Source organism: Anomaloglossus baeobatrachus, chromosome 4 (genome assembly GCF_048569485.1).
Source record: "Anomaloglossus baeobatrachus isolate aAnoBae1 chromosome 4, aAnoBae1.hap1, whole genome shotgun sequence".
Classification (NCBI taxonomy): domain Eukaryota; kingdom Metazoa; phylum Chordata; class Amphibia; order Anura; family Aromobatidae; genus Anomaloglossus; species Anomaloglossus baeobatrachus.
The window spans coordinates 382718481-382739886 of NC_134356.1; the positions used below are offsets into that span (position 1 = coordinate 382718481).

The window sequence follows — 21406 nt, forward strand, 5'->3', positions numbered from 1 at the left end:
TAATGCCCACATCACAAGTTTTGAGATATGGGCCGCTAAAGAAGTCTCGTAGAGCTGAACAGTATAATATGTTTAAAATGTAACTAAACATTTATATCATTTTTGATATGTTGTAGCCCATGTTAAGAAATATTGATCATTCGCGGGGGGGGGGGGGTTCTGAGAGTCCACTTTTCATTTCACTTTACAATATATAAAAAAGTATATATATTCCTCACAATTTTGTTAATACTTTACTATATCTTTTCATGGGACAACATGGAAGATATAATGCTTTGATACAGTGTAAAGTAGTTAGAGTACAGCTTGAATAACAGTGTAAATTTGTTGTGCCCTCTAAATAAATCAACACACAGCCATTAAACCAGGAAACGAAAGTGAGTACACTCCTAAGTAACAATGGCCAAATTGTACCCAAAGTGACAATATTTTCTGTGGCCACCATTATTTTCAAGCACTCCCTTAAAGGAGTTGTCCGACATTAGCTTAACAAAATTTTTTGAGTTTATCTGTGCTGTATTGTCATATAAATCACCCCTACATTGTTATTTTTTGTTTTCTAACTTTTGTTCCTCTTGAATTATACCTTTATTCTCTGCAGCTTCTTGTTTACATTCAGCTCTAGCAAACTGACCACTTCCTGTGCAAAACCTCCCAGTCAGAGCTGTCACCGCCCAGCCTCAGTGTCCAGCCCCACCCCAGTGTCCAGCCGCACCCTCTGCCCACCCCCTGCACACATTCCCTGTCAGTATATTCTTCCCCAGCACCTGACCTGGTATCACTACAGCATTGCAAATAACAGCCCCACATCGGACTCTGCACCGTACACGCACACACATGGCTCTGCACCGTACACGCACACACATGGCTCTGCACCGTACACGCACACACATGGCTCTGCACCGTAAACGCACACACATGGCTCTGCACCGTACACGCACACACATGGCTCTGCACCGTAAACGCACACACATGGCTCTGCACACGCACACATATGGCTCTGTACCGCACACGCACACACATGGCTCTGCACCGTACACGCACACACATGGCTCTGCACCGTAAACGCACACACATGGCTCTGCACCGTAAACGCACACACATGGCTCTGCACACGCACACATATGGCTCTGTACCGCACACGCACACATATGGCTCTGCACCGTACACGCACACACATGGCTCTGCACACGCACACATATGGCTCTGTACCGCACACGCACACATATGGCTCTGCACCGTACACGCACACACATGGCTCTGCACACGCACACACATGGCTCTGCACCGTAAACGCACACACATGGCTCTGCACCGTACACGCACACACATGGCTCTGCACCGTACACGCACACACATGGCTCTGCACACGCACACATATGGCTCTGTACCGCACACGCACACACATGGCTCTGCACCGTACACGCACACACATGGCTCTGCACCGTAAACGCACACACATGGCTCTGCACCGTAAACGCACACACATGGCTCTGCACACGCACACATATGGCTCTGTACCGCACACGCACACATATGGCTCTGCACCGTACATGCACACACATGGCTCTGCACACGCACACATATGGCTCTGTACCGCACACGCACACATATGGCTCTGCACCGTACACGCACACACATGGCTCTGCACTGTACACGCACACACATGGCTCTGCACACGCACACACATGGCTCTGCACCGTACACATATGGCTCTGTACCGCACACGCACACATATGGCTCTGCACACGCACACACATGGCTCTGCACCGTAAACGCACATATATGGCTCTGCACACGCACACACATGGCTCTGCACCGTAAACGCACACACATGGCTCTGCACACGCACACATATGCCTCTGTACCACACACGCACACACATGGCTCTGCACCGTACACGCACACACATGGCTCTGCACACGCACACATATGGCTCTGCCAGCCCCCCCATCCCCATCCCCATAGGGAACACATGTGGAGTACATACTCACCTGTCCTCGGTCCCCGCCGCTCCTGCACGTTCGTGCGCTGTCTGTGCTCTGTTCAGCACAGTAGTGACGTCACCGCTGTGCTGCAGATTGCACAGACAGCCGGAGGGACAGTGATGAGAAGCAGCGCTGCGCTGCTTCTCATCAGCACTTTCAAATGTACCGGCATCGGTGATCTGTGATGCCGGTACATTTGAATCTGCGATCCTGGGCAGGGGGCCCGATGCTGGAGCTGACACCACGGCAGCTGCCGCCAGGCCCCGCCCCCAGGTCACGGACCCCCACAGCAGTGCAGGGGGAGGTTACTGGAGGTGCGGGGGAATGTGTGGGAGGGTGCAGGGAAGGGGGCGGTGACTCCTCGCACTGTAGACACCCAGCAGGGAGGTGACATGCTGCTCCACATTTGCATGTCAACATGGCCCTGCCCATGTAGACGTGCAAAGACCGGAAGCAGCAAAATCGCGGCAGGAGCGGTCACATGACCGCTCTGAGCCGGGGGAGAGGGGCTGACAGCGGGGCAGGTAAGTGGTCTCTATCTACTTACCTGCCCCAATGTAGCCCAATAGGGAAATAAAAAAAAAAAGTCAAAGAAGCCGGATAACCCCTTTAACTCTATTGTACATGGAGATCACTAGAGTTTCTCACATTGCCACCGGAATCCTCTTTCACTCTTACATGACAACATCACAGAACAGCTGGATGTTAGAGATCTTGTACTCCCCCACTTTCTGTTTGAGGATGCCCCATAGATGCTCAATAGGGTTTCGATCTGGAGACATGCTTGACCTGTCCGGGCACATTTATCCTCAGTTTCTTTAGCAAGGCAGTGGTCATATTGGATGTGTGTTTGGGGTCGTTACCATGTTGGAATACTGCCCTGCGGCTCAGTTTCCACAGCAAGGGGCTAATGCTCTGTTTCAGTATGTCACAGTGAATGTTGGCATTCATGGTTCCCTCAATGACTCAATGAACCTTAGTTCCCCACACCCGGCAGCACTCATGAACCCCACCACCATGCTCGGCTGTAGAAAAGAAACACTTGTCTTTGTACTTACCTGGTTGCTGCCACACATGCTGACACTGTAACACTGTCTGGATCAAATAAATTTATATTGGTCTCATTAGAACACAGGACATGGTTCCAGTAACCTATGTCCTTAGTCTGCTTGTTTTCAGTAAACTACGAGCTTTGTATCATCATGCAGACCAATTTGATTCTGCGGCGGATAGTCTGAGCACTGAGAGGCTGACCCCCCAACCCCTTTAACCTCTGCAGCAATGCTGATAGAACTCATACTTCTATTTTGAAAAGACAATCTCTAGTTATGATGTTGAGCACATGCACTCAACTTCTTTGGTCGACCATGGCGAGGTCTGTTCTGAGGGGAACCTGTCTTGTTAAACCACTGTATGGTTTTGGCACCATGCTGTAACTCAGTTTCAGGGTGTTGGCAATCTTCTTATAGCCTAGGTCATCTTTTTGTAGAGCAACATTTCTTTTCTCAGATCCTCAAAGAATTCTTTGCCATGTAGTGCCATGTTAACCCCTTCACAACCAATGATGTACTGGTACCACGAGCTCTGGTGACGAGTCCGCGATAATACTTGCACAAGTCTGCTGATATTTCAGCAGAGATGTGTGGCTAACTGGGGCAGGTGGATCAGAGATCCACCCGCGCCTGTTAACCCCTTAGATTGTGCTGTCAAATGCTGACAGCGCAATATAAATGGCCACAGCAGAGATTGCACTGTTCTCCGTCACCATAGGCGGCCCCGTGACGTGATCATGGGGTGCCAATGTTTTACCATGGTAGCATGGGGGGTCAGCTGATGACCACTGACACTTCCATGACTCACTTCCTGTGAGATCCGACAGAGCGCCGGCACTCACATGAAAGCAGTATTTCTGCTAATCAGAGCGATGCTGCTCTGATCAGCAGAGATTAGTAAGGAATCAGACACTGCAGTGATAAAGTCCCCTAGGGGGACTAGTAAAATAAATAAAAAATGTAAATAAAAAAGTTTTTTAAAAATGTGAAAAAATAAGAAAGATCTAAAAAGTTCAATTCACCCCCTATTCGTCCCATTGAAAATAAAACGATTACAAAAAACCCCCAAAAAATACAGATATTTGGTATCGCCATGTTCAGAAATCCCCAATCTATCAAAATATAATATCAAATAATTTGATAAGTACATGGTACAAAATTATGTTTTTGGGCCACTGCAAAAACATTTTTAAATGCAATAACAGGCGATCAAAATATAGGATCCCAACAAAAATGGTAGAATTAAAAACCTCAGCTCAAAACGCAAAAAAAAAGCCATCTATGAGCCTCAGATCCCGAAAAATGAGAAAGCTATGGGTCTCAGAAAATGACAACAAAAGCGCAATTGTTTTTTGAGACAAACGTCTGAATTTTCTTTAACCCCTTAGATAAATAAAAAAGTATACATGTTTGGTATCTACAAACTTGTAATGACGTGTGGCATCTTACGGACACATCCGTTTTACCAGGTATTGAACACTGTGAATAAAAGACCCCAAAACCTATCTTGCAATTGCACTTTTTTTTGCAATTTCACCACACCTCTAATTTTTTTCCCATTTTCCAGGACACTATATGTAGCAAGAAAAGGAAGAAAAATTACGACCATCGCCCATACATAAGATGCAAAAATATTTTATTGAACATTACGCGGGAAAGCAACACCATTGTGATATTAAAAACATAGCACAAAAATACCTGGACATAATCATCCAACAATTGATGGATTAACAGGTAATAAATAATTTCCTAATATGTTCTGTCAATTATCAAAAAGTAACCTCACTTATTAAACATCCACAGCTATATCTGTAAAGGCATATAGAAACTCATTTAACATTAAAGGGGTTATCCGGCTTCTTTGACTTTTTTTTTTTATTTCCCTATTGGGCTACATTGGGGCAGGTAAGTAGATAGAGACCACTTACCTGCCCCGCTGTCAGCCCCTCTCCCCCGGCTCAGAGCGGTCATGTGACCGCTCCTGCCGCGATTTTGCTGCTTCCGGTCTTTGCACGTCTACATGGGCAGGGCCATGTTGACATGCAAATGTGGAGCAGCATGTCACCTCCCTGCTGGGTGTGTACAGTGCGAGGAGTCACCGCCCCCTTCCCTGCACCCTCCCACACATTCCCCCGCACCTCCAGTAACCTCCCCCTGCACTGCTGTGGGGGTCCGTGACCTGGGGGCGGGGCCTGGCGGCAGCTGCCGTAGTGTCAGCTCCAGCACCGGGCCCCCTGCCCAGGATCGCACATTCAAATGTACCGGCATCACAGATCACCGATGCCGGTACATTTGAAAGTGCTGATGAGAAGCAGCGCAGCGCTGCTTCTCATCACTGTCCCTCCGGCTGTCTGTGCAATCTGCAGCACAGCGGTGACGTCACTACTGTGCTGAACAGAGCACAGACAGCGCACGAACGTGCAGGAGCGGCGGGGACCGAGGACAGGTGAGTATGTACTCCACATGTGTTCCCTATGGGGATGGGGATGGGGGGGCTGGCAGAGCCATATGTGTGCGTGTGCAGAGCCATGTGTGTGCGTGTACATTGCAGAGCCATGTGTGTGCGTGTACGGTGCAGAGCCATGTGTGTGCGTGTACGGTGCAGAGCCATGTGTGTGCGTGTACGGTGCAGAGCCATGTGTGTGCGTGTACGGTGCAGAGCCATGTGTGTGCGTGTATGGTGCAGAGTCCGATGTGGGGCTGTTATTTGCAATGCTGTAGTGATACCAGGTCAGGTGCTGGGGAAGAATATACTGACAGGGAATGTGTGCAGGGGGCGGGCAGAGGGTGCGGCTGGACACTGGGGTGGGGCTGGACACTGAGGCTGGGCGGTGACAGCTGTGACTGGGAGGTTTTGCACAGGAAGTGGTCAGTTTGCTAGAGCTGAATGTAAACAAGAAGCTGCAGAGAATAAAGGTATAATTCAAGAGGAACAAAAGTTAGAAAACAAAAAATAACAATGTAGGTGTGATTTATATGACAATACAGCACAGATAAACTCAAACATTTTTGTTAAGCTAATGTCGGACAACCCCTTTAATCATATGAGTTCATACATTCACGGGTATAGTCTATGGAAACCTCCATTGTTCATACATCCACCTATCAAGATCAATACTTGTCAGGGAAATGTCCCCAAATTGACTACAGACTGATTATTGTCCAGTTCTGATCATGATAAGAAGTCAGATGAGCAAACAGAGCATTTATGTATATCATCCACAGTTAGCCTTTAGCATTACAGCATATGCCTAAGGAAGTCACCCTGTCAGAAGGGACAGACAGAACCAAAGGTAAATAAGGAATAATTACCTTTAGTAGTTGGTGGGGATCAGCCAGGTACATAGGAAGCCCTACACATGTTTCGGCACACGCCTTCGTCCAGGGGTGATAAACAGGTGGCAACGATGGATATTTAAACTACCGCGCGCCAATCAGAGTGCGATGATATCATTTTCCAGCTGAATGATCCTTGAATACTGAATATGATCATATATTAACGTATATAGAAATTGATGTGGTTGCAATATTTATTGATTGTATACTTATGTATTGGTAACTTTATTATTTTGGATCAATATAGTTCTGTGTATTATATTTAATTATGATAATTGTTTGCAGCCTATGATGATTTTTTGTATATGACATTGTATTTTTATATGTCTTTTTTTCATTATGTATTCATATGTGATTTATATAAAAATGTGCTATATTATGGTATTTACATAATGTTGGATATTATTGCAACTTGATATGATATTGTATTATTATATGATCCTTATATTATACTTGATTAGGTTAGTTATGTGCTACATTATGGTATTTTGGATATTGCTGGATATCTTACATATTAAGTTCAGGTAGCAGATTAAATCACAATAAAGGGTACTTTACACGCTGCGACATCGCTAGCGATTGCTAGCGATGTCGCGAGTGATAGCACCCGCCCCTGTCGTTGGTACGATATGTGGTGATCGCTGACGTAGCGAACATTATCGCTACGGCAGCGTCACACGCACATACCTATTCTGCGACGTCGCTGTTGCTACCGAACAATCCCTCCTTCAAGGGGAGGTTCGTTCGGCGTCACTAAGCGGCCACCCAATAGCAGAGGAGGGGAGGAGATGAGCAGCCGGAACATGCCGCCCACCTCCTTCCTTTCTCATTGCCGGTGGACGCAGGTAAGGAGATGTTCGTCGTTCCTGCGGTGTCACACATAGTGATGTGTGATGCCACAGGAACGACGAACAACCAGCGGAATGCACCACCAACGATATTATGAAAACGAGCGACGTGTCAACAATCAACGATTTTTGACGTTTTTACGATCGTTGATCATCGCTCCTAGGTGTCACACGCTGCAATGTCGCTAACGACGCCGGATGTGCGTCACTAACGACGTGACCCCGACGATAAATCGTTAGCGATGTCGCAGCGTGTAAAGCACCCTTTAGACCTCCTTTATATGCACCTTTGATTAAAAACAAATGTTTTTGACTAGATTAACTGACGATTTGTGGCCTCCCTGTTAACCTTTATATTCTGTGTGCAGATGCTTTGTACGCATGCGTGCCATGGTCCTACTGGCCCCCTCATGCTGCCGTATCTCTATGGGCGGGTGGCGGTCCAATCATGTTACATGGTCGGTGCTGCCCAGACATGACACTGCGGCTGGTGGGCATCAGAGGCTGCCATGGTAACCCATGCATCACCAATTTTGTCATCACACTCCGATTGGCGTTCAGAGGTTTAAATATCCATCATTGTCACCTCTTTATCTCCCCTGGACGAAGGCGTGTGCCAAAACACATGTAGGACGTCCTGTGTACCCGGCTGATCCCCACCAACTACTAAGGGTAATTATTCCTTATTTACCTTTGGTTTTGTCTGTCCCTTCTAACAGGGTGACTTCCTTATGCATATGTGTGTCGCCCACCTCTTCAGCGGTCGCCTCCGGGACTTCACTCCACCTTCCGAGGCGCCACAGGGGTTCCACTTGATTACCGCTGGCAACAGGTATGTCAGGTTCACTTTCATAGTAGTTGTGATGCCACTCTCGGTTTGCGGTCAGGGTGGTGACCGCCACTGCAGTTTAATGAGCGTCTGGGGCTGATTGTGTTTGCAGTCTGGTGTTATGGCCTCCCGAGAGTGAGGCTGGCCCCAGGGGCTGGGGTGTATGTGCGTGGAACTACAGGTCGCAGAATAACTCAGAGTCCAGAATGTCTTTCAACTTGTTTACTCTCTTTCAGCTGGTTTTGTGAGGTAACCAGGGCGATACTGAGATAGACCAGAGAGAACCAGGTATCCTTCAGGCTGGTATAGGGGTGACTGCTCACTCGCCTTCCTAGCTCTTCTTGTTTCGGACAGCCTCTGACTTAAAGTTCCATTGAACTCATCCAGGGACGTCGCTACTGCCTTTTCTCCCCTTTCTGGCCCGTTTGCTGGCAGTGTGGACCAAGGTGGATAGCTTCAGGCTCAATCCTCCTAATGGGCCACCTCATTGCTGCTGATGCTCGGACTCTGTGTTGGTTGGTGTGGGACTTGTTGTCCACCCCACCAGCAGGTTTAGTAAGTAGTTAAACTTGAGCCTACTTTGGGAACCTGTTTCCCCTGCATGCCTAGCCCTCCAGAAGTCTCCGTACATGACCAGCTGATTCCCTCAGTGTCCTCCAGACCAACTGGCTTCCTCAGCATCTTTCTGTCTAACTTCTGGTGATCGTCTTCCCCCGCCAACAGCCACTACACTTGCAGGGTCTGACTAGGGTCTGACACTTTCAGCAACTTCTGTACACTGCTCCAGACTGGCTTGTGTCCTCCTCTACAACTTTCCTCTGACCGACTGCCACTGCCACACTAGTTTCCAGCCTCTCCACCCACCACTAGCTGAGATGTGGAGGCCACGCCCCCTCCCCCACCTGGGTCTGCCCAGGGGTCCCCTCTAAGGTGTATGTGTGAGACCTGGTCACTATGTGTCTGTGCGTACACACCCTATTCAGACTTTAGGATTACCTCTTTGCACTCACCCAGCGTGGGTGCAGTACTCAGTGGTGCCTGACCAGGTCAAGGGCGCCACATATGCTGTAATGCTAACAGCTAACTGTGGATGATATACATAAGTGCTCTGTTTGCTCATCTGACATTATCATGATCAGAACTGGACAATAATCAGTCTGTAGTCAATCTGGTGACATTTCCCTGACAAATATTGATCTTGAAAGGTGGATGTATGAACAATGGAGGTTTCCATGGACTATACCCGTGAATGTATGAACTCATATGATTATTGTTAAATGAGTTTCTATATGCCTTTACAGATATAGCTCTGGATGTTTTATAAGTGAGGTTACTTTTTGATAATTGACAGAACATATTAGGAAATTGTTATTTATTACCTGTTAATCCATCAATTGTTGGATGATTATGTCCGGGTATTTTTGTGCTATGTTTTTAATATCACAGTGTTGTTTCTTTCTCGATGTTCAATAAAATATTTTTGCATCTTATATATAGACGATGGTCAGTGTGGTACCATGATAAGAGAAAATAAAATATTTACAAAAATGTGAGGGGTGTACTCACTTTCGTGATATACTGTATGCTCCTGCACACATAGATTGGTAAATGAACCCACAGACTTTCTATTGAGCTATACACATTGTAGCACAGGGTCTAGGATCAGTTGAGTTCTTTTGATTTTGGTTTGAGTAATTGGTGGGGTCTCAGCAGACAGACACCCATACAGTTCTGAGGTTCCAACATATCAAAAATTATTTAAATGGTTAATAATATCACACTCCGATTTATAAGAGAAAAAAGTTCCAGGTGGCACTCAAAAATACAGGGTGGGCCATTTATATGGATACACCTAAAAAAATGAAAATGGTTGGTAATTTCAATTTCCTGTTTGTGGCCCATTAGTATATGGGAGGGAGGAAACTTTTCAAGACGGGTGGTGACCATGACGGACATTTTGAAGTCGGCCATTTTGGATCCAACTTTATTTTCTCCAATGGGAAGAGGGTCATGTAACACATCAAACATACACTGTTCATTTAGGAATGCTCGGACCTGTGGTGGTGCACCATCACATTATGGGTGTCAGGTCTGAGCATTCCTACATCAACAGTATCCTGGAAAGTGGATTGGTCATTGTGGGCCAGTAGAATGGCCACCAAGGTCTCCCGATCTGACACTCTTAGGCTTTTATCTTTGGGGTCATCTGAAGGCAATTGTCTATGCTGTGAAGATACAAGATGTGCAGCATCTGAAACAACAGATACTGGAAGCCTGTGCTAGCATTTCTTCTGCAGTGTTGCTATCATTGTGTCAACAGTGGGAGAATAGGGTTGCATTGACAATCCAACACAATGGGCAGCACTTTGAACACATTTTATAAGTGGTCATAACATTTTAAATAACTAATGAACAAATAAAATTAAGTTAAAACCAAGCACACCATTGTTTTTCTTGTGAAATTCTCAATACGTTTGATGTGTTACATGACCCTTTTCCCATTGTAAAAAATAAAACTGGATCCACAATGGCCGACTTCAAAATGGCCATCTTCGTCACCCCCCCATCTTGAAAGTTTCCCCCCTTCCATATACTAATGAGCCAGAAACAGGAAGCAAATATCACCAACCATTCCTATTTTATTTAGGTGTATCCATATAAATGGTCCAACCTGTAGATGGTGCTCAGGTCTATGAAGGCATCCACATTCCAAACGAAAAAAAAAAGACCGGCACTCCTTGTATTCTTTTTAAGTCAAATCCTTTATTTGTTCAATTCCATGCACGGGCAGACTGCACAGTTACGCGTTTCGGATTGAGCACCAGCCTATCCACGTTCTGTTTGTGAAAGGCTGGTGCTCAAGCCGAATTGCGAAATGCCTGTGCAAGGAATTGAACAAATAAAGGATTTGACTTAAAAAGAATACAAGGAATGCCGGTCTTTTTCTTCGTTTACTAAACGATTTATGTGATACAGCCATAAAATTCTTTATCTTTGCTTCAGAATTTTGAGTACTGTGTATTTCTTTTGCACATACTGGCTTGTTCATACATTGTGCTTTTGTCGGATTTATTCCGTGTTTTTTTGCCACGGAAAAAGGAGCAGCATTTGAATATTGCCAGCAAAAACTAATGAGATTTCTGAAAACGTATCCACATTTCTTTTTTTTTTCTTGCAGATTTGAACTTTCAAAGCATTTTTTCAAAGCTGTCAGTTCTTTCAGCGTTTTTGCAGTGTTTTTCACCCATTAAAGCAAATGGGGGAAAAAACAAGTAAAAATGGATCAAAAATGCATAAATAACGTGGAAGGGACTAGTTTTTTTTACACAGCATTTCTCCTGCCAACACTCTGAAAAATCAACTGCAACTACTTAACCTGTACATATACCCATAGTGATTGACATGTTTTAATACAGAAAAGTATTGTTTTATTTATTTTGATAAAGCGAAAAGTTAAGGTACCCACACTAAGCGACGCTCCAGCGATCCCACCAGCAACCTGACTTGGCAGGGATCGCTGGAGCGTCGCTACACGGGTTGCTGGTGAGCTGTCACACAGGCAGATCTCACCAGCAACCAGTGACCAGCCCCCAGCCAGCAGCGATGCGTGGAAGCGATGCTGCGCTTGGTAACTAAGGTAAATATCGGGTAACCAACCCGATATTTACCTTGGTTACCAGCGCACACCGCTTAGCGCTGGCTCCCTGCACTCCTAGCCAGAGTACACATTGGGTTAATTACCCGATGTGTAGTCTGGCTATGTGTGCAGGGAGCAGGGAGCCGGCACTGACAGCGTGAGTGCGGCAGACGCTGGTAACGAAGGTAAATATCGGGTAACCAAGGAAAGGGCTTCTTAGTTACCCGATATTTACATTGGTTACCAGCCTCCGCAGAAGCCGGCTCCCTGCTCACTGCACATTCAGTTGTTGCTCTCTCGCTGTCACACACAGCGATGTGTGCTTCACAGCGGGAGAGCAACAACTAAAAAATAGTCCAGGACATTCAGCAACAACCAGCGACCTCACAGCAGGGGCCAGGTTGTTGCTGGATGTCACACACAGCGACATCACTAGCAACATCGCTGTTGCGTCACAAAAATCGTGCCTCAGCAGCGATGTTGCTAGCGATGTTGCTTAGTGAGACATGGCCTTTAGTGTGAATCTACCCTAAAAAATAAAAGGATACACAATTACAAATATGACACCCAAGCACCTCAATTATTTATGGCATAAGTGTTTGCCAAAATAATAAACTCATTAGTACACAACGACTGTAGATAAAAATGCAGAAAAGTCAGATATAAATATATATAGAAAAATAAGAATACACACTCAGTATAATAACGACAATCTTATCTTTGGTGGGCTAATTAAACTCTCCACTGGCTGGAAAAGACAGAACCTCTCTAAGCTGTTCTAAACAATCCAACTTTCTACAGTTCTCCATGGCATCTCAATTACATTGTTTCCAATTACAACAGCTATGTGAAATTGAACTGTATCTAGTCAGATGGATGGATAGTTTTACATTACCACTGACAGGAGCTATTCCAGCCCCTGCACCTTGGCTCACCTATAACTGCTTCAATATGGGCATTTAGCGGTGTTTTGTAGACATGAAATATATATTTTGTTTACCGTTCTTTAGATAGTTAACGTAATGTGTGAAAGAAATATATTTCTAAACTGTATTCATTAAAATGATCAGTAATTTTACAGAGATGACATCAGAATATTGAACCTATCCCTTCTATACAATTATGGACATAGTTTAAAGATTATGGCTTTTTTAATCCAAATAATGCTAGGTAGATTTCTTTCGGATCAATTTATATGTCAGGCGGTCAGTTTCTATAACTTAGGGCAGTGGTTCCCAACCTGTGGCTTGGTAGCCAAATGTGACTCATGAGCCCTTTATGTGTGGCTCGCTGTTATCTTCCAGTTTGGTGCATAAGCACCAGGTCTAGCAAACAGCTGTGTAGAGTAGGTGTCCAGATGGTGGCTTTTGTGAGTAGACCCACATAGAAGAGCAGATCTGAATGGGAGTAAGTGGGGAACTCCTGGATCTTGGTATACTGCCTTTGTGTGATTGCTGTGGAAAGGCTTCGGCTGTCATTATACCAGTACAGAGGCACTACTGTGAGGGGACAAGAGCTGGATGTGGCTCGCAGCTCTCTTTCGGAGCAGAATGTGGCTCTCAAGGTCAGAAAGGTTGGGGATCTTTTATACAGTTACATAGGTTGGAAAAAGACCTAGGTCCATTTAGCTCAACCTTCTTCCACCAATTATACATTTTGGCATTATGTCATTTATAACCGACAATGTTGTGTGAGGAAATCATCCAGCCCTTTTTTAAAAGCTGTTACAGTATCTGCCATTACTATCTCTTGTGGTAGGGCATTCCATAGTCTGACCGCTCCAACCACAAAGAAACCTTTCCCATTCAGCTGTGTAACGCCTGCCTGGATCAACAGACTCAGATGGGATGTAATGGATAGGCTAGAGGGAAGCCACTCACCAAGCAGGACCCCCAGAACCCTGAAACCCTTTAACCCCTATACAGGGATTTGGAATTACACAGGGCCCTGGAGATCACTACCTGTGGAAGGCTGCAGTCCGATGAGAGTAGTCGTCAGGCAGGGTCAAACCAGGAATAGCAGAACAGGGACAGAATCGGTAGGCAAGGACGTAATTAGAAAACGTAGCAGAGGTCAAATCCGGATCGGGCAGCGAGGTACAAAAACAGCAGGCAGAAGGGTAGTCAGAAAAACACGCAGAAGTCAGCACACAGGAATCACAAAACAGAATAGGGCGGATCAGGAGCCAGGAAATCAGAACTATCTCTGGCAGAGGTCAGCAGACAGGAGGGGAACTAAGAAGGGTGTGGTGTCTTCCCATTGGCTGTAGCTGAACGCTGGCAAATTCAGCTGGAAGACACACACCACCCACAGTCAGCCAGTGGTACTGCAGATCCCAAGATAACCCAGCCCAGTGGATGATCGGAGCCTGCGCCCACCGGTGCCGCTGGCATCGACTCCTCTCCCATCACCAGCACCATCCACGGCAGGAACACGGCGTCGCCTGGCGATTGGAGCAGAAGTCGCTGGAGCGGACTCCGGTGGTGACGTAACAAGCTGTCAGAATGGCTTCCCTTCCACTTGCAGTAAATTCCCCCTGGTCCCTAGCTCGAGAAGGGACAAGCCACGCGCCAGTTCTGTATATTGACCACACATGCAACCATACATATAAATGAGATCTCTTCTAAAATGTCTCCTTTCCAAACCAAACATCTCCAACCCCTTCAACCTTTCATCATATGGGAGGCCTTCCATTCCCCACAGTAGTCTAGCTACCCGCCTCCAAACCGACACCAACCTCTGAATGCTCCTTTTAAAATGTGGATCCCGAAACTGGATCCCATATTCTAGATGTGGCCTTAAAAGTGATTTATACAGGGGTAAAACTACATTGGGATCACGGGATCTATCCTCTCTTTTTATACACCCTAAAATATTTGCTTTTGCAGCTGCTGCTTGACATTGAGTGCTGCTACTCAGCTTACTTGCAACCAGAATACCCAACTCTTTATCCTGTTCTGTAGTCCCGAGTTTACTTCCATTTAATGTATAAGCAGCTATAGGATTACTCTGTCCTGCATTACTGTACATTTATCAACATTAAATCTCATTTGCCAAGTGTCTGCCCATTCCTACATCTTATCCAGATTGTTTTGTGATATTGTACTATCAAGGTCAGTATTTATAATTCTACATAGTTTGGTGTCACCAGCAAAGACTGACACTTTAATCTCAATCTTATCCATGTGCTAGGGCATAGTTGCAGCTATAAGCTTCACACCTTATGCTTTATTTATTCTAGTATAACAAGCCTTCATACAAAAATTGGTGGTGTACTCTATTTTTTAAAAGATACCGTATTTTTCAGACCATAAGACGCACTTTTTTTCCCCCAAATGTTGGGGGAAAGTTGGGGGTGCGTCTTATGGTCTGACTATAGGGCTGCGGCTGGGAATGAGGGTGCTGCGGGTCATCGGGGACACGAGCAGGCAGCAGCAGCGCCTGCCGTGACCACGTGGGCCCGCTCATTACATATGCACGCCCATCCTCCCGCCCATCTCTCAGCGCTGAAGCCGGCACTGACAGGTGGGCGGGAGGACGAGCGGGGACGCGGGCATAGCAAAGAGCCGGCCGCATGATCACCCCTGGCAATTACAGCCTGGAGTGATCATGTGTGGCTGTATTCACTGCCCCCCGCGCGTCATTACCAGCGCGGGGTGCAGTGAATCAGTACACTCACCCGTCCCCGTGTGTGGAGCCGCCCCCCTGCTGCACGCGATGTCTTCCTGCCTGTGCCAGTCAGCTGATCTGTGCTGAGCTGGTCAGCTGATCGGCACAGACAGGAAGACATCGCGTGCTGCAGGGGAACGGCTCCACACACGCAGGTCATTGCCGGTGAGAGGAAGATGATCGGTGCTGGAGGGAGTGAGGAAAGGGTGAGTATAAACGTTTATTTTTTTCTCTGTGCTATAGGATACAGGCCATATACCAGGATGGTATATGAGCACGATGGGGGCATATAGCAGGATGGGAGTATATGAGCAGGCAGGATGGGGGTATATGAACAGGATGGGGGTATATGAACAGGATGGGAGTATATGAGCAGGCAGGATGGGGGTATATGAACAGGATGGGGGTATATGAACAGGATGGGAGTATATGAGCAGGCAGGATGGGGGGATATGAACAGGATGGGGGTATATGAACAGGATGGGAGTATATGAACAGGATGGATGGGGGAATATGAGCAGGATGGATGGGGGGTATACCAATAGGATGGGGGTATATCAGTAGGATCGGGGTATATGAACAGGATGGGGTATATGAACAGGATGGGAGTATATGAGCAGGATGGGGGAATATGAGCAGGATGCTGGTATAGGAGCAGGATGGGGGTTTATAGCAGGATCATATACAAGGCAGGAGGATCATTACCAGGATGGGGTACCTTAGTAGAGAATTTGGGGACATTACCCCCATAACAGTGTCAGCAGCAGATCCTCGCCCCATAACAGTGTGTCATGACCACATTTTTTGCTTAAAGTTTTATTTTCCCATTTTCCTCCTCTAAAACCAGGGTGCGTCTTATAGTCCGGTGCGTCTTATAGTCTGAAAAATACGGTATTTAAGAAAATCACTAGGGAATGCATAGTATATGCCATCACAAGGGGAAGCAAGGTTTTGCACTTTTGTTTTTTGTTAACACAATTAAGTTTTGGTGCATATAAATAAGAGCCAAGTTACATAGAAGAATACATAATAATCTACACTTACCTCAGTTATATGTGGATTAGGATTAAAGCCACACAGGCTGCATACAGTAATTTTACACTGGGTGCAGGTATTATAATTAGGCTTTTTATTTTCATCCAACATCAATTCTGTTGTTTTACACAGAGGACACATATTCTTGGTGGCAGCTTTGGATACTTTCTGTGAAGTGTCTTGCTGTATTTTAATAGATTCTGTCCTCTGGTCTTTTAAAGGCTGTGGCTTTGAGGCAGGCACCGATTTTACTGGTACCGGCACAGGCTGTTTAGTACCACCAAGTGGTGTAGTTTCTGGCTTCTGTGCTAGTTGTTTTGTACCTGCTGTGGGGATACCTTGCTGTGGGGGTCCTTGAGTTTTTGAAGGACTGGATTGCTGTATTGGTTGTTTTATAGGTGATGATTGCTGCAGAGGAGCTTTAGCAGTCCCAGGTTGCTGTGATTGTGGCATTTTAGAACTAGGTTGTTCTTGGAAAGGTTGTTTGGCAGCAGTTGGTGGTTGTGTGGACAGTTTTTCTCGTTCAGATGTTTTGGGTGGCATTGAAGATCCTGTTGGTGGAAAGCTTTGCTTATCCATAGTGGATGGTATTGGTTTAACAGAGATATCTTGTTTCATTGGTTCCTTTTTAGAATCTTGTCCATGGGGTAATGAGGTAGTATGTTTTGGCTCTTGAACTAAGGGTTTTGTGGAGTTTGCAGATCCAGGCAATGGTTCTTTGGGGATAGGGGTGTGTGGAAGTGCTTTTGTGGCAATTGATGGTTGCGTTGATGTCCTTGCAGGGCTCTGTTGTAAGGATGCAGGCTTAATCTCAGACTGCTGTTGTGTAGATTTTGGATGTTGTTGAGTTGGTATAGGGGCTTTAGCATGTTCTTGTTTAGGTTGCATTTGAGGTGAAGCTCTATTAATGCTTTTAGGATCCTCTTTATTTTCTTGCACATTTTCTATTTGTTGCTTAAGTAGATCTTCTTTAGAATCACTTTTTGCTTCAAAAGGATTAAATTTGTTAACAACAGAGGAGACCATATTCATCGGATTACTTTCTGTAAGAAAACCACTCATTATACCAGTTTTTTGGTCTTCCTTAATATCAGGTTTAGATTTAGGTTCTCTCAAACTCATAGCTGAAGGACTTCTGCCAGGTGGTTTGGTTTCAGTTTTAAATGCATCTACTGTTCGACTTTTACTTAGACCAGTTGGCCCTGGATCAGGAGGTTTACTTGGATGTCTTGGAGATTGAGAAGGATCATTGGTTGGATTTCTGCTGTAACAAAAAAAGAAGGATGTATAAATATTGAGAAGAAAATTTTCATAAGTAATTTGAATTCAGTGGTTTGCGTACACATTGTTGAACGTGGCTACATACATAATACATAGGACATCTGCATATGTTTTGTACTGTTTGTTAATGAGCTCATTAAATCCACAGTTGGCAACTTTTATTCCCTAGGGAACATATAGGTGACCTGGATTTTCTCCTTCAGTGGCAAAAAACTGAGCAACCATTATAGATGAGCAAATTGATTCTCAGGATCCTTGCAAGGCTCCCTTCAAATGACCAAGGAATACTCACCTGACCACTGGACCAGGGTCTTCCCAATTTAACTGCTCAGCTCTACCAGCCATATAATAATTGGCTACTCAGAATCTTCATGAGTAAGAACTAGACTTTATAAAGGCTTTCCAATTCATCTATGTGTGAGCCTAAGGGGTACTTTGCACGCTGCGACATCGCTAGCCGATGATAGCGATGCCGAGCGCGATAGTACCCGCCCTGTCACACATGCAATATCTTGTGATAGCTGCGAACATTATCGCTACGGCAGCTTCACGCGCACTTACCTGCCCTGCGACGTCGCTCTGGCCGGCGACCCGACTTCTTCCTAAGGGAGCGGGTCGTGCGGCGTCACAGCAACGTCACACGGCAGGCGGCCAATAGAAGCGGAGTGGCGGAGATGAGCGGGACGTAAACATCCCGCCCATCTTCTTTCTTCCGCATAGCCGGTGGACGCAGGTAGGAGATGTTCCTCGCTCCTGCAGCTTCATACACAGCGATGTGTGCTGCCGCAGGAACGAGGAACAACATCGTATCTCCTATTGGTGCGACATTATGGAAATGTCCGACACTGCACAGATCACCGATTTACGACGCTTTTGCGTTTATCGGTGCTTCTAGGCTTTACACGTTGCAACATCGTTACTGGCGCCGGATGTGCGTCACTTTCGATTTGACCCCAACGATATCACAGTAGCGATGTCGCAACGTGCAAAGTACCCCTAAGAATATGGACAGAGATTATCCAGTTGGGGTAAATCCTTTGAAGTCCAAACAATAATTAGCAATATTTAATATGCATAAATAACAGAGTCTCTTTTTGTCACTAATTTCTCTTGCTATTGCTTCTGATTAGACTACAAAGCATTCACATTAGGCATAAAACAAATCTATCCATTGCTCATTTTGCATGCATAATTTACTTATGTTGTATGCGTAGCTTTGAGTTTTCAATTATCAAATATACTGTATGCTTTTAATGCTCAAATAATATTCATTCCATCAATATTTAATATGTTTTGGGATATTATTTTCAACATGTTGGTTACAACTTGAGAAAATACAGTACAAGAAGTCCCTGACTTATGAATATTCGACTTACGTATGACCCCTAGTTGTGAACGTTGGATATTTAAAAAAAAAAAAAAAACTAACCTATCTCACTGCTGACCTCTCCATCAGGCCTTTTTTCTGCCATTGTGCACTGCATCTCTGGCCTCTACAATATTGTCCAGTCTCCTGACAATGCCCAGGCTGGAGCTCACTGCGCGTTATAAGGTCAGATCATCATCGCAATTTTATGACAAGCAGTAAGCTCCTTCCTGGACCCATCGTAAGTCATGGCTGGAGATGTGGGGTGCCCGATGATGGAAAGCAAAAGACCCCACGGCAAGCAGTGTGGCAGCTGGAGAGCTGCGCATAGCTTAAAAAAATAAATAACTAAATACTCACCTCTATGGCAGCCCCACTCATAATCTGGTTCTTTTTCTTCATTTGAGCAATGTATCTTCAAGGCTTACGGCTGCATTCAGGCTCTGTAGGTCATATTGATGCCACAACCTTATGATACTCAGCAACCTCCAAGGTCTGGAGGTAACCATAAATCCTGCCCTACATTGAAGAAGTTAGGACATGAAGCACGCCTGATATCGAATAAAAGACAACCGTATGGCAGGAGGTGAGCAGCTCTGTACCAACTTACATACAGTATATTACAAAAGTGAGTACACCCCTCACATTTTTTAAAATATTTTATTATATCTTTTCATGGGAAAACGCTGACGATATGACACTTTGATGCAAAGTAAAGTAGTCAGTGTACAACTTGTATAAAAGTGAAAATGTGGTGTGCCCCCTAAATAGCTTAACACAGCCATTAATGTTTAAACCGCTGGCAACAATAGTGAGTACACTCCTAAGTGAAAATGGACAAATTGTGCCCAATTAGCTCTTTTTCCCCTCAATGCTGTCATGTGACTCATTAATGTTACAAGGTCTCAGGTGTGAATGGGAGCAGGTGTTTTATATTTGGTGTTATCAGTCACATAGTCTTTCATATTGGTCATTGGAAGATCAACATGGCACCTTATGGCAAAGAATTCTCTGAGGATCTGAAAAAAAATAATTTTTGCTCTACATAAAGATGGTCTAGGCAATAAGAAGATTGCCAACACCCTGAAACTGATCTGCAACACGGTGGCCAAGACTATACAGCGGTTTAACAAGACAGGTTGACTGTTATGATCTGATCACTGTGGATGATCACAAAAATCCCATCAGCAGAAAAAACACAAGAGTAGTTTGAACCTGAGCTGACCGCAATTTCCTATCTGTAAGATCACACTAGAAGTAGCCGTGGAGCGTTCCTAAACACACCTAGACCCCACGTCACAGCCGGAGAAACTTATTACACCTCACAGATAGAAATGAGGAAACCTATCTTGCCTCAGAGTAGTCCCCAAAGGAATAGCAAGCCCCTAACATATAAAGGCAACGGTGATGTAAGAAAACACAATACACAGATAGGAAATATAGATAAGCAAAGGCGAGACCAGACTTCCTAGATAGAACAGGAAGGAACAGATAACTGATTGCGGTCAGTGCAAAACCCTGTGGAAAAATACCAATCTCCTGATAAGAAAAAATACTGACACAACACACAAACTCTTCCCCACTATATCAGGTACTGTTGTAAATAATGGGAAAAAGAAAATATGAAAAAACCCACAAGAAATACAAAAGTGCAAATAATCAAATAGAACAGGGAGAATCTCCCTTTTCTTGCAGTGGGACCTGCAGAGGGGGAACCCCCATGCTCATCAAAACAGAAAGACAATTCCTCTCCTGCAAGAAAACGGACTTTAAGCAACACAAAAAGAAAAACAAACACCCTTAGGTGTGGATCAAGCAACAAAGCAAATAACTTGCAACTTATTTGGAATGGGACAGGCACAGGATAAATGGAAGGACAACTCCAATCCAATTCAGAGACAGAGGAACAACATCTATAACCGGCCCCAGCCAGCAGACACTGCTCTTTCATATAACCCAGGCTGATGTGCAATTGGGCTTCCCAAACTCCCAATTAACTCCCACACCTGTTGAGGCACAGTCACCTTCACCCCCAGTCCTGACCACCAGAGGGAGCTCCAAACCATCACCCCCTTGGATGACATTCACAACAGTCGACCAAACAAGTTAACAAGAAGTTAAAAGGGAGGGGATGGGAGGTCAGCTTGTCAGTGCTCAGACAATAAGCCGAAAACTGCATCAAATTGGTCTGCATGGCTGTTGTCCCAGAAGGAAGCCTTTTCTAATGATCATGCACAAGAAAGCCTGCAAACAGTTTGCTGAAGAGAAGCAGACTAAGGACATGGATACTAGAATGATGTCCTGTGGTCTGATGAGCGCAGTATTACAGCATTATTACGATTCCAAAGATAAGCAGAGTTTTGCT

General features: G+C 45.2%; 1 protein-coding gene across 5 annotated transcripts in view; it reads right to left on the minus strand.

Annotated features, from left to right (window-relative positions):
- PCLO (piccolo presynaptic cytomatrix protein) overlaps positions 1-21406 on the minus strand; it is a 540339-nt gene that overhangs the window by 434031 nt on the left and 84902 nt on the right. For 3 of the 5 annotated variants that reach the window (XM_075345224.1, XM_075345225.1, XM_075345221.1), the window contains exon 2: positions 16404-17658. In XM_075345224.1, the coding sequence (XP_075201339.1) occupies positions 16404-17658 (1255 nt within the window). The remainder of the gene's footprint in view (positions 1-16403; positions 17659-21406) is intronic. The other 2 variants (XM_075345226.1, XM_075345222.1) reach the window with 1 other exon arrangement.